The following is a 13,575-nucleotide window of genomic DNA, read 5'->3' on the forward strand; positions in this document are numbered from 1 at the left end:
GGGGGGGGGGGGGGTTATGGACATTGGGGTATGTGCTATGGTGAGTGCTGTGAAGTGTGTAAAACCTGGCGATTCACAGACCTGTACCCCTGGGGATAAAAATACATTATATGTTTATTTAAAAATTTAAAAATTAAAAATTAAAAAAAAAAAAACCACCATTTTCAGCTAATCAAAACCTAAGAGGAGTTGGTGCCTATCCTGTAGATATTCACCAAAGGAGTTCTTCATGCAGAAGGAAAAAATCCCAGGTGGAAGAATGCAAATGGAGGAAGTAGTAAACAGTAAAGGGCAAATATATGGTTAAAAATAAATAATATGGGTTATTTAAAACAAAAAACAAAAAATTGTGGGCCCACAAGATCAAAGAGCAAGCATTTCTCCCTTTCTCCTTGAGGTTGACATCTAATTGTAAGAAAATTACAACGTGATTTGACATTGCATATCCATCAAGATTTGAAACTTGAAGAGAAATGTTTATTTCCTGAAAAGACCTGGAGGTGATAACCAGTATAGTCTTGCACAGTGGAGATCAGGTGACTTTTTAGGACAAGCCTTGGATGTTCATGCAGTGTCAAAGATCAGACAAGACTCCGTGGCTAACAGGCTGCCAAGACATGCTCTAGAGCTAAAATATCTGAAGGGTAGCCACAGGGCACACTGGCTATCAAAATTTAATCAAATTAAATAGCACTAAAAAAAAAATAGTGGTTGGTTAACAGTAATTACACCATTTTATTCTTATGTGAAAAATTAACAGGACATGATCTAGAATAGACTTACTTCAGTAAAAATAATTAAAGAACCTGAATTGACAGATGGGTATTCATTTTACAATTCTTATAACTTCTATGCTTGAAATTTTTCATAATAAAATCTTGAAAAAAGTTTAATAGGACTATAAATTCAGTTATACTAGCCACATCTCAAGTACTTAAGTTGCCACGTGTAGTAGTTAGTGGCTACTTTATTGGTCGACAGATACAGAACATCTCTATTATGTCAAAGAAGTTTATTGGACAGACCCACTCTAGAACCGAGCTCAGGAATACTGGCAAACCTTCAGAAATCAATTCTTCCCAATAAGGTCAGTCCTGACGTCCCAGGGCAAGTGAATTATCACTACTAGGACTGCACACATTTAAAGACTGGGGGTTCAGATGGGGGACTAACAATACCAGGGGCATAGTTACTAGCAGGGGAAGTTAATGAAAGAGGGTGCAGAAAACTGAGAATCATAAGTTGAACCATGCTCTTAATAGTGCAGATACACACACACGTGCATTAAAGTCTCGATTTTAAATAACTTGTAATGCTGAGAACTCATTTAATTCCTACAGAAACACAAATTACATTCTGAAATATCTTATAGACAAAAATCTACTGTGAAAAAAGGAATAAGGGCATAATAGAAGATGTATTTCAACTGGGGTGCTGACCTGACTCTCATAACTCTTTAGACAATTACTGATTATACCAAAAATATTTAAATTTTAAGAATTCCTGAGGGGTTTGGGATACATGTGAAAAATCCAGAATCTTCTGTAAACAACTTCTATAGGCACCAAAAAATTACAGACCATTAGGTATGGAAGAAATAAGAAGACATCTGCAATTGCCCTTAAAGGATAAAAATCTGGCATCACATTTCTGCCTGAAAGAACTTCTACCATAGGATGTACCTACTAGAACAATTCTTTATTACCTTAAAGTGAACACAGAGACTTAGCCTTCTGAAAAAAAAGAAAACAAAAAACCCACTCTCCATCCAGGCTTTGATATGTTTTATTACAGCAAACTTTCAACAAAAGGTTGCTTTTATTTACAGAATTTCATGTGTGAGAACTATCCAGACCACTTGGACCCAAGCTGAGAATAACCATTAAGGCTGTTTATGTATTTTCTTATTGTTAGTTGGCATACAAAAAAAAACAACAACAAACAAACCTTCACATTTATAAAAATCCCAAGAGTGTAAATGACAAACCCATCCCTTAATTAAATATAAAAACAGCTTCAAAAACATACAATTTAGATTGGTTTAATCTTGAAATGTAATCCAATAAGACTAAAAACTAAACATTTCAGGTCCTGCACCAAATAGTAAAATACTCGAAGGCCTTCAGGATCCCTAAAATTTAAAAAGGTAAAAGTTACTTTTTTGTTCCTAAGATGAAACACATAATTTTAAAGTCAATTCCCAAAACAAAACACACACCAAAACAAAGGAATTCAGGAGAAAGGAAGGATTTGCTGCAACTAAAATGAACATACTGATCACCATTTCTGTCTTTTCTAAAAAATATATAAATCTCTTCACCAGTAATAATAATTTTATATTAGTATTTATTTCCTTATAAAAAGAAATAGCTATACATAGTAAGAATGTAGAAAGCAGATAAAATTATAAAGATAGAAAAAAATAATACTCATAATACTATAAAATGTCATTCCTCACAGGATAACTATAAATATTTTGGCATTTCTCTATTTTCATACCTAAAATCATTCCCTGTGCCCTTTTTAACATTATTTTTCCCTCTTTATAACACACATCCTCCCCAACATCCATCACCCAGTTACCCATCCCCCACCCCCAGCAACCATGAATTTAAAATGTTAGCAGCTTCATGATGTAATGAACACTGGGTATTATAGAAGACTGATGAATCAGTCTACCTCTGAAACTAATAATATATTATATGTTAATTAATTGAATTTAAATAAAAATAAAAATAAAATAAATTTTTAAAAATGAAATGTTAACAGTTTTTGATGAATAATTATCAAACTGCTTCCCAAAAAACCCTGTACCAATTTTAAATCCCAGTTAGGGTATGAACACCACATCCTCATCAACTGTGGGAAAATCAGCTTGATAATTCAAAAGTATCTGATTGGTCTTTTAGAAACACAGTCTTCTGTATCCAATAGTTACTATACAGTCATTCCTTTTTTCCTTCCTCTAATAAATATTTACAAAGCACTTCTTGTGTGCCAGGCACTGTGCTAACTTTGGTGACATAGCAAGGTTCTCACGGAATTCACATTCAAACCAGAAAAGCAAACAAGTAAGTTCTTACAATTTAAGATGACAGAAGAAAGAGCACTAAGAAAACATTTTGAGGCATACGAGAAAGAAGAAGTGGAAGAAAGAAATTTTGGGGGCAAAAACAATAGAAAGGCCCAGAGGAAACAAACTTGGGAAGACAGAAGAAGCTAAAACCACACTTAAGTTATACTGATTTTCTTCAATTTCTTTCAAATATTAAACTCATGGAGGAGAATGACGCGATATTAGGCTAATGAGGCTGATATAATCCAATAAGGACTTCTTTTAAATTTTATGAAACCCTACCTAGGTTTTTACCAAAAATAGCTATTAAAATTTGCTCACTGTTATGCAGTGGTCAGATTAAATTTTTTTTGACAATCAGAAAAATAAACTGCTAATCACTTTGACAGGAAGTCTTTAATGACATAAAAGTCAGAATTATATCTGCAGAATAAACTGATTAAGTGGACACTGAAATAATCCTAGAAAACTGGCTATGGTTCTAAAATGAGCCTCTCAAATCAATTATGTCAATTTATTTTTTTAGATTTTATTTATTTGTCAAAGAAAGAGCACAAGCAGGGGAGTGGCAGGCAGAGGGAGCAGGCTCCCCTCTACCCCACTGAGCAGAGAGCTGGATGTGGGACTCGATCCCAGGACCTTGGGATCATGACCTGAGCCGAAGGCAGACGCTTAACTGACTGAGCCATACAGACATCCCTAAATTACATCAATTTAGTTAAAATACTTTAGCATACTTACTTTGACTGATTTACATCAATAAGAGAACCTATTTTGGATGTGGTAAAAGAAATGTGTTCATCTCCAATTACAATTTCCAGCTCCTGAAAAAAATAAAATAGATTGCTGTAGTTAATGTAAAACTCCACCTCAACGGTGTCTAATCCTTGTTACCAAGAGGTCCCAATTTAGCTGCAAGTTTTCTAGCAGTCACAGAGGAGAAAGAAAAGAAAAGGAAAAGGAAAACAAATGGAAAAGAATGATAGACATAAACTATGTCTATAAAATAAAAACCTCATCAACTGCTCAGGAGTCCCTAGTATTAGGATCAACCAAGAATAGCTTTCCAGAAATCTCAGAAAGAAGACACCATAAATATGAATGATATATGTAAGAGTACACACAAATATTTCTTAAATCAGTAAAAACTAAAGATACAACTTTGAAGCACAATTGTGTAAATATGGGTATAAACCTATTTTTAATAAATAAATACAAGCACATTTAGTCTTTCTATCAGACTTTATAAATACAATGTGTAATACTAACAGCATCGCTTTGGCATCTACTAGGTAGGAGACCCTGCCATTAAGGACTTTACAAACATACTCTGTAAGCCCTAAGACACCCTTCTCAGGGTATTTTATAAATGCACAATACCAGACGCATAAAGCATAGGGAAAAAACAATGATGTATTTACAACCATAAGTAAGCAAAGGTATTGGTATTTGAGTCCTCGGCTGTTAAGATTGAAAGACTCACCCTGGTTTGACTTCACAAAGCACTGAAAATTAAGACCTAGGGGCGCCTGGGTGGCTCAGCGGGTTAAGCCTCTGCCTTCGGCCCAGGTCATGATCTCAAGAGTCCTGGGATCGATCCCCGCATCGGGCTCTCTGCTAGCAGGGAGCCTGCTTTCCCCTCTCTCTCTGCCTGCCTCTCTGCCTACTTGTGATCTCTGTCTGTCAAATAAATAAATAAAATATTAAAAAAAAGAAAATTAAGACCAAGTAAAACAAATATGACACACTATGACATTCTTAGTGTGCCATAATTATTGTAGAAATTGTTTTCTAGATTTTATCTGCAAATCTAAAACCAATAATTAAGAGGCTATGGCTATAGTGATTTACCGAGTTAAATAACAAATGCCAATAAAGATGATCTTAGCTCTGTACTTCATTACGAGACCTAATTATGTACAGTTTTTGGCACACACAAAACAGAGAACTAACTAACGCTCTCAAACGATCAAAAAATCTTTGACTCAAAGATCCAATAGATGATTTCTGGAACATGCCTACCCCTCCCCACTAAAACATATGAACATATCAAAACCTAGATGAAAATACTGGGTTATCCCTGAGTCTAAAAGAGATAAAAGGTTTACTGCTGTGGTATCTATTTTTTAGTACATATGTACCTATTGCATCAAACAAACCGAGATTTAAATTTACTTTCTAGAAGTGTTTACAATGCAGAACATAAATTCTGTTAACTTTACCTTTGCTTTCCTAAATGCTTCCTTAAAGAGAAGAGGAGTTAAGTGACTGCTACAGAATGTCACCATTTATTTGATTTCTCCACATTTTCGCCTAGTCAAAGAAGGGGATATTAAGTATAATCCTCAGGAATATACAAAAGTGAAATTAAGTGTTTCTTCCTCCAGGAGTTGTATCTCATTTAAGAGCTGAAAAAACCCAGTCAAACTGTCTCTCTACAAAGTGAAATTAAGCCTTCAAACTTCTCCAGAAGCCCTTTGAGAAACATTAATTACTCCATAGGGAATAGGAGGCAAAAGTAATGGTCAGTTTGAACAGAGAAACCAATCAAATCCTTCTCTGAGGCATAAGGGTGCAAGTGAAGAGTTCTCAACATTATGAAAACCAAGAAAGTGAATTCTACAGTCAATAAGAATCCTCTCTTGAATTTCACAAACAGCTGTAGTTATTCCTAATAGAAGTAATTAATATTCAATAGCAATTATCCATAACAGGAAAACATCCTAACTTTAACTGGTGAGGCTACAGAGAAGACTGGTCAGAGAGAAGTCTAAATGTAGAGCTCTGTACTGACTCCTTTCCTATTCAGAGGTAGTACAGAAAATGAGACTAAGTAAAATAAAATTAAAGAGTATTTACTGGGTGCCTACTAAATGGAAAAGCAAAAAATCAATGAGGATCTATGCTAAATAAATAAGAAGAAACATAAAAATTACATCACCAATTTCTAACATGTGTGCACATAAAGAACAACTGAATACAAACCTGTCGGCCAACTCTGTCAGGGGGAGGCCACAATGCATCATCTTCTTTTGTAATTTCACTGTCATCAATAATCCTCTTCAGTTCCTCCATTACACTCTTGTGCACATAAGCCTGAGAATAAATTACAATAAAAATTCTGCAATGTCTATTACTTCCCACAATTCAGAATGAAATAACAAAGTTACAAACCCTAAATATTCAAAGAGACTGTCACAGAAAAATCTAATACTGATCCCAAAATACAAGATGGGAGAGAATCACTCATCCTTAAGATTTTATTAACTCACTTTCCCTTTCCTTTAATATGTATTTGTCTCCAAATTAAAAAAGAAAAAAAAGATAACTTACACTAGCCTCCTTTTAAAACCCTGGATTTTGCCTTTATAACATGGGACTCAAATACCTCTGAATAGTTAACAATGATAACAGAAAATCTGTGAGGCAAACAGAGACGAATACAAGTAGACATTACAGTTACTGCTCTGAATTTTTTCTTACCCCTAACTTTTGAGCCTTTCATTTAAAATTCATACTGTGGGGCGCCTGGGTGGCTCAGTGGGTTAAGCCGCTGCCTTCGGCTCAGGTCATGATCTCAGGGTCCTGGGATCGAGTCCCGCATCGGGCTCTCTGCTCAGCGGGGAACCTGCTTCCCTTCCTCTCTCTCTGCCTGCCTCTCTGCCTACTTGTGATCTCTGTCTGTCAAATAAATAAATAAAATCTTTAAAAAAAAAAAATTCATACTGTGCTTAAATCTTGATTATTGGGCACCTGGATGGTTCAGCTGGTTAAGCGACTGCATTCGGCCCAGGTTATGATCCTGGAGTCCCAGGATTAAGTCCCACATCAGGCTACCTGCTCAGTGGGGAGACTGGTTTACCCTCTGACCCTCCCCCTTCTCGTGTTCTCCCTCTCCCTCTCTCATTCTCTCAAATAAATAAATAAATAAAATCTTTTTTTAAATAAATAAATAATCTTGACTATCAATTAATTTAAACAGGGAATGGGATAAAAAGACAAACCTACGTAGGAAATGAATGAAATTATATGTTCAAAGGTGGGACAACTTAATATATTCAGATTGCTTCTTTGGCGTTACACATGCTACATTTAGATCTAATTTAAATGGACTCCTTTTTCTATCTATAAATTGGCTTCTTTACAGCAATACAACCTTAGATGTACTTTTGTAAATTCTTAAGACATAAAGAAAATGTTCTAAATGTAAAAAATTAAACAATTGGAAAGAACTTACCTCCTTTCTGATCATGACATCATTTTTGTAATTGCTGTTGTTGGCATATCTAAGCTTTCCTGTGGGGAGTGGAAAAAAAATTCACTCTATAACAGCAAAAACTGCTAAAAAAATAATAAAGATATGACATTGTAAGCAATTTCAAAGGTAAAGACTGTTTTATAGTACTACTTTTATTAATATTTCCACCTTTTAGCATAAGATCAATGTTAGACCTATAAACACTCAAATATTTGTTGGTAAGAAGTTGGCTACAACTGAAGCCAGTCATTTTCAAAACTTTCATGCTTTCAATAGAATTTTTAAATATTCAACATAATTTTTAAATATTTCATACCTTCAATATAATTCAGTATAACAGGAGGGTCATTTTTAAGGCACGTTTGCTTAAGCTATGTCATGAACTAGACAGGGAATTCGAAAAGGAACTAACATTTCTTTTAAAGCCTGTTATATATCTGTATTGGCCCTAAGTGATTTACCCAGAAAATTTAATTTAATCGGTAAAACAATCCTTAAAATGTTTTATTCTCTCATCTACTTACACTTGAGAGAACAGAGTTAAGTAACTTGCTCAGGGTCAAAAAGATTCATCTCTAGGTCTACCTTCTTCCAATACTCATGTTTTCCCCAATACTCCAAAATGTTCTTTTAATTACTTCCTTCAAATTAATATATACATATACAGCAATAATAATAATACAATACAGCAATGCTACTATTTTAGCACTGTGACTAAGATGCACACGAACTATGTACTGCTTCTAGATAAAAGTTGGCCAGTTTGTTAGCTGACCAATGTTTAATTTTAATCCATCATGACTTTGTATTGCCTGATGCATGCTTCTACTCATGGCTGTAGTCAGTTGCTCAGATATAAATGTAACATGGTCCTGATCTCTAAAATGGTAGGTTCCCCTAACAAGGTTATCCCTTCACTACTGATGGAAATACGTGGTGGTGTGGTGGCAGATAACTGGATGAGAACCACTGTTCTGGCATGAACTCTCCCTGATAATATCAGACTACTTAATTTATGTGACTGGCTAAACATGACAGAGGCAAGCTGAAAGCTGTTCAAAGGCAAAGGCACTAAGAAGAGTATCATCTAAGAAAAGAATAGATGGAGAATTCAGGTAAATTTGGCTCCTTAGCTAAATTTAGAAGAGACATGAGGAGAACAAGGGAGAATAAAGTGATTAAGGTTTCTGAACTTCAGGGCTGTAGCTACCTTGAGTTCTTCCTTAAATGTCTTGATACTCTTCCTCTTTCCTAATATGTGATGCTTCTCTACTTTTTTCTTTTTTTTTCACTTTCACAGAACTTTGTCCAAAGCTTAATACACCAGTTAACATCCACACTGTTTTATGACTAGGTTCATGTCTGCATCACCCACCAACATATAACTCCTTCAGAGAAATTAAAGAGACTTACTCATTATTGTAACCTCAATTTTTGTACTTATGTGTTGCCCTGCACATAAAAGACATTCAAAGAATGCTCACAAAGCTCTCAAATATCTATGCAGGTGAACTGTCCTTGTTCTAAGCAGAGTTCAGTATACAGTAACTCTCTAAAGAGAATTAGGGCTCTCAAATGATAGAATATGCTGCACCTACATGTCAGCACACAGTTCCACCTCTCCCTTTGCTCATGCTGCTTTCAGCAGTCTGAATGGTTTTTTCCCCTCAAAGGCCAAGAAAATACCTATTCTCATTTCAAAGCTCACCTTGAAAGAGGACTTTCGCTACTTATATTATTATGATCTCAAACCCACCTTTGCCCCACATATTTTTGGCATTTTGGAGACAGTCTTTGAGATGCTAGTCCACTGTCTTCCCGATGCTGGCCTCTCTGAAATAAATTCCTTTCTTGTCTCACCACCAGTAGGTTTTCTGCCTTTTGTATTTTGTCAGCTGTGAGCCCCCAGTACGGTCTGTTTAGGAACCCCAGAGCATCCCTGCGCACCAGCTACAATTTCAACTGCTACCTTCCCTAGGAAGCTTTCTTTGACTCCTACATGCACCCCTAACCATTCCCCCCTTTTTATTCTTAATGCATCCTATGGGGAACGACTATATTTAAGCACCCTACACGCGGAGCTCCCCTCCTGCAGAGTAGGTCTCATTCCTTTTCCTAGACACGTGGCCTTACATACACCGCCTGCATGAATACAATGATTGAAAAGGAGTCCGAAAATTACCGGTCACCGGAAGACTTTAAGCATCCATTGCACAACAGCGTGGTGGGACGTTCTTTAAAGTGTTTAAGGATGACATCAAATAAACCAGACGGTGTGCTGAAAGTAGAATTCTGATTACCCTATGTTCAAGTTTCCAGTATCTGGCAGGATTAGATTTTCTGAATTCACTTACACAACTTATGCTTCTGATAGTCTTCGGTTCGGATTTACTTTGGCTCTAGCAGTGACCTCAGTCCCCACTGCATACCTGCAAGCCCACTGAAAGGGGTCCTCTCCGCCCCGCTTCCCCTAGCCGCGCACCGCGCTAGCCTGCGGCCGCGGCACCACTCCTCTGCTCACCGTCTGGCCGAAACTCGAACTCCAGAAACTCGTGTCCAAACTTGCCCTTGTGCCCTACGTAGTAGCGCAGGTAGAAATCGCTGGCCATAGACATTTTTGCCCCCTAAAGCCAGCCCAAGGCCCGGCCAACTTGCCGCCGGGCGCCTGGTAGTGACGTCATCGCCCGGGATTAATGCGTCACTTAAGGCGCGCCTTTCGGGTCGCAGGTCACCGAAGGAAAGCGGGAAGACAGTTGGGTTGGAGGCGCCAGGGCGAGAGGAATTTCGCTTTAATGGGGTTGGAAGAACATTTTTTTTCCCAAAAACTAAGTAGATCAGATTATATTAGTAAAACACAGAAGTGCGAAAATGTGAGCGCATTTTTTATGGGTTTAGAATTAAGGTTTTCAAGTCGCTTACTTTTCGGGTCTCTAATTCTCGCGGCATCCTGTCCTCACGAGGTGGGTGTGGCCTCGGTCCCCTTTAACTGGTGGAATGAAAAAGATAAAGCTCAGAAGCAGAATGGTAGACCTGGAATATCACCCTTCCCTCCAGATTCCTAACTGGAGCTTTCCCCTTTGGGCAGTGACTGCTAGTTATCCAGCAGCTAGAAGCCTAGAATAGGGATGAAGTAGAAAGAATCCATCAGACAAGAGGTCTGAAATTTGAAAAGCACATTGGAACTAAAGATCTCTGACAGTCACGGCATAAGAGAGTTCCTCTTAATAGTAAAACTTTAATCATTCAGTAAGGGTTCATCTTTAGTAGCCTGTGGAGTTTGACAGTTTGACTTAAGATCAAATGATTTAGCCCGCGTTTCTTTTTTTTTTTTCTTTTTTTAAATTTTTATTTATTTGAGAGAGAGAGTGTGTGTGAGCAGGGAGAGGGGCAGAGAGAGAAGCAGACTGCCCGCTGAGCAGGAAGCCCTATGTGAGGCTCCATTATGGACTCCACTCCCCCCATCATGACCTGAGCTGAAGGCAGAGGCCCAACGGACTCAGCCACTCAGGTGCCCCAGCCCACGTTTCTTACCAGAAAGAATTAAATTGGGGAGATGAAGAAACGCTGCGGTGTGGAATGGGTTTTGAAGGAAGTAGAAAGACTAGGTGAACTTTTATACAAAATCTACTTTTGAAATATTATTGATCACCTTTTTTTAATTTTTACTAGCAGAGTAATTCTGTTGGGTGACCTTTAACCTTCAGCAAGATTTAGAAGAGTGGCAGTCAGAAGACCTTGATTCATTCCCACCACATACTACACCATCTACTAACCTTGGTTACTTAGTCACTGTCTACATCTGTTTTTGTTCACCAGCCAAATGAATATCCTACAATGTCCTACAATCGACTTTGTGAACCTCCAGAATTGTTGAGAAGACCAAATGAGACAATAAATGTATAATAAGCTTTAAAATTTATAAAACACCTAATGATTTTAACAGGCATTTCTTATGTGCCAGAAATGGATGGACGCTGGTAATGATAGAGCCCTTTACACTTTTAGTCCAAAGAAGAAAGCAAACAGTAGAAAAATGTTAGCATAATGAAGAATGTTAGAAGAAAGAATATTTTTAGTTCCTTGAGGAAGATGCAGTCACAGCAACAATGGAGTTTTGGAAATCCCCCTCCTGCTCTTGACTCACCACTGGTCCCCTCTCACAGAGGAACAAGACAGTCAGGAAGCCACACTGCAGCCATGACTTTTTTTTTTTTTTTAAGATTTTATTTATTTGACAGAGAGAGAGAGATCACAAGTAGGCAGAGGGGCAGGCAGAGAGAGAGGGAAGCAGGCTCCCTGCTGAGCAGAGAGCCTGATGTGGGGCTCGATCCCAGGACCCTGAGATCATGACCCGAGCCGAAGGCAGAGGCTTTAACCCACTGAGCCACCCAGGCGCCCCAGCCATGACTTTTAAAGACACCAGGAAGACACCCATAGAACCGGAGGTAGCGATTCACTTAAGAATTACTCTAACCAGGGGCACCTGGATGGCTCAGTGCGTTAAGCCTCTGCCATCCGCTCAGTTCATGATCCCAGCGTCCTGGAATCGAGCCCCGCATCGGGCTCTCTGCTCAGCGGGGAGCCTGCTTCCCCCTCTCTCTCTCTGCCTGCCTCTCTGCCTACTTGTTATCTCTCTCTGTCAAATAAATAAATAAAACTTAAAAAAAAAAAGAATTACTCTAACCAGCCACAAGATAAATCTTTGGAGAAGGTATGTGCTGACTTGAGGAAAAGAATCTCAAAGTGAAAGGAGCAGTTCAGATGCCTATCAAGGCTTTGAGAATCACTACAAGAAAAACTTCTAAGACTTGGGATCATTTTCAGCCGAGGATCCACAGGGTACTCCTTGATTTGCACAATCCTCCTGAAATTGTTAAGCAGATTACATCCATCGTTATTAAGCTGGGAGGTGAGGTTGAAGTCACCATTGCAGAAGCTTAAATCAGGCATTTTAATAAATTATCAATTTTTAAATAAAGGAAAGAAAGAATATTTTTTTTAAATGCTGGTAGGACAGCAGAAGCAGCAAGTCATTTTATTGGGGAATGGAGGAAACTGCAGAAAGGGAAGTATCAGGGAAGGTTTGTGACAAGAGGTATAATTTGAATCAGACCTCATTGAATAAGTTCAGTATATGTTCAAAGGGAGGAAAAGAATTCCAGGCAGAAAACAGCCTTAGCAAAGGCACAGTGGTATGAAAGTGTGTGATTTGGGAAAGCGAAGAAATCACTATAGTTAGAAGATAAGGTTCACACAAGTAGAATAACTAGAAAGGCAGACTGGGCCAGATTATGCGGAGTTTACATTAACACTTCTATAACTGTCAATATAGAAATCTATATTGACCATTGCATAAATGTTAATACATAAAGATTATTCTGCCATTATGGAAAACATTCAAAAGACATAAAACACTATCCCTTACCACTAAGGTGACTGTTCCAGTTCGACCAGGATTGGGGAGTTTCCTGGGATGTGGAACTTTCAGTTTTAAAGCCTGCAAAGTCCCAGGCAAACAGGGATGAGTTGGTCAGGGTACTTACTACAAGAATAACCCACAGAAATTTGGCCACAATATCCCATAGTAGCTCTGAAAATATAAGCAGTAATCCATTTGGTTTGTTTCTAGAAGGGAGACTCATTCAATATCTTTAGATTCCCTAGTGCATGTCCTTCAGATTTCTGGCACACATGCCAGTGTTCATGTTCATGCTTATGTAAGAGAGAGAGCTACAGGTACCAGAGCTTACTACGATGTAAGCAGTGAGTGTGGAATGCACAGTGTTAAGATATTTATCTATAGGCCAATTACTGTCCTTATCTCCTTCTGAGGTAAAGACTAATCCCCTCTAACCCTATCTGTTTTTAGGATGAAATATGAAAATATATGTATTTAATCCTTTATCTATATAAAAAAATAAGCCTCACTCTCTCTTCTATCTGATAAGGATTGCAGAGTGATAAAGCCTTTGTGTTTTGTGGTCTTGAATATTATACAACAGAGATGTGGAAATGTTCTGAACGGCTCTTGAGCACTTGAAATGTGAGTGGTGAGACCAGGAACTGAAATTTTTTTTAATTTTACTTCATTTGTATGAACTTACATTAATATTTAACTAGCCACATGTGTGTTTTGACTACTGTGTTGGACAGTGAAGTTACCTAAGAATGACTTCATACACTTTTACTTGGGCTGGAAATAGTGAAAATATTTTTCAAACAGTGAGAAATCTCAATCTCA

General features: G+C 37.7%; 1 protein-coding gene and 1 pseudogene across 5 annotated transcripts in view; one reads left to right on the forward strand and one right to left on the reverse strand.

Moving 5' to 3' along the window:
• Positions 1-10,023, reverse strand: part of LOC111142287 (mago homolog B, exon junction complex core component) — a 29,689-nt gene extending 19,666 nt beyond the window's left edge. For 2 of the 5 annotated variants that reach the window (XM_022495342.1, XM_022495341.1), the window contains exon 1: positions 3,818-3,876. Coding sequence is in view for 3 of the 5 variants with exons in the window: in XM_022495345.1 (XP_022351053.1) it covers positions 2,032-2,131; positions 3,818-3,900; positions 6,062-6,172; positions 7,314-7,372; positions 9,856-9,949 (447 nt within the window). In the remaining 2 variants the exon portion in view is untranslated. Of the gene's footprint in view, positions 1-1,769; positions 2,132-3,817; positions 3,901-6,061; positions 6,173-7,313; positions 7,373-9,516; positions 9,749-9,855 lie in introns of those variants that run through there. The other 3 variants (XM_022495345.1, XM_022495347.1, XM_022495346.1) reach the window with 3 other exon arrangements.
• A 1,714-nt stretch (positions 10,024-11,737) lies between these two features.
• LOC111142270 lies at positions 11,738-12,275 on the forward strand (annotated as a pseudogene).
• The last annotated feature ends 1,300 nt before the right edge of the window (positions 12,276-13,575 follow it).

The sequence above is a fragment of the Enhydra lutris genome, unplaced genomic scaffold (genome assembly GCF_002288905.1).
Source record: "Enhydra lutris kenyoni isolate GAN:26980312 unplaced genomic scaffold, ASM228890v2 scaffoldscaffold7, whole genome shotgun sequence".
NCBI lineage: Eukaryota > Metazoa > Chordata > Mammalia > Carnivora > Mustelidae > Enhydra > Enhydra lutris.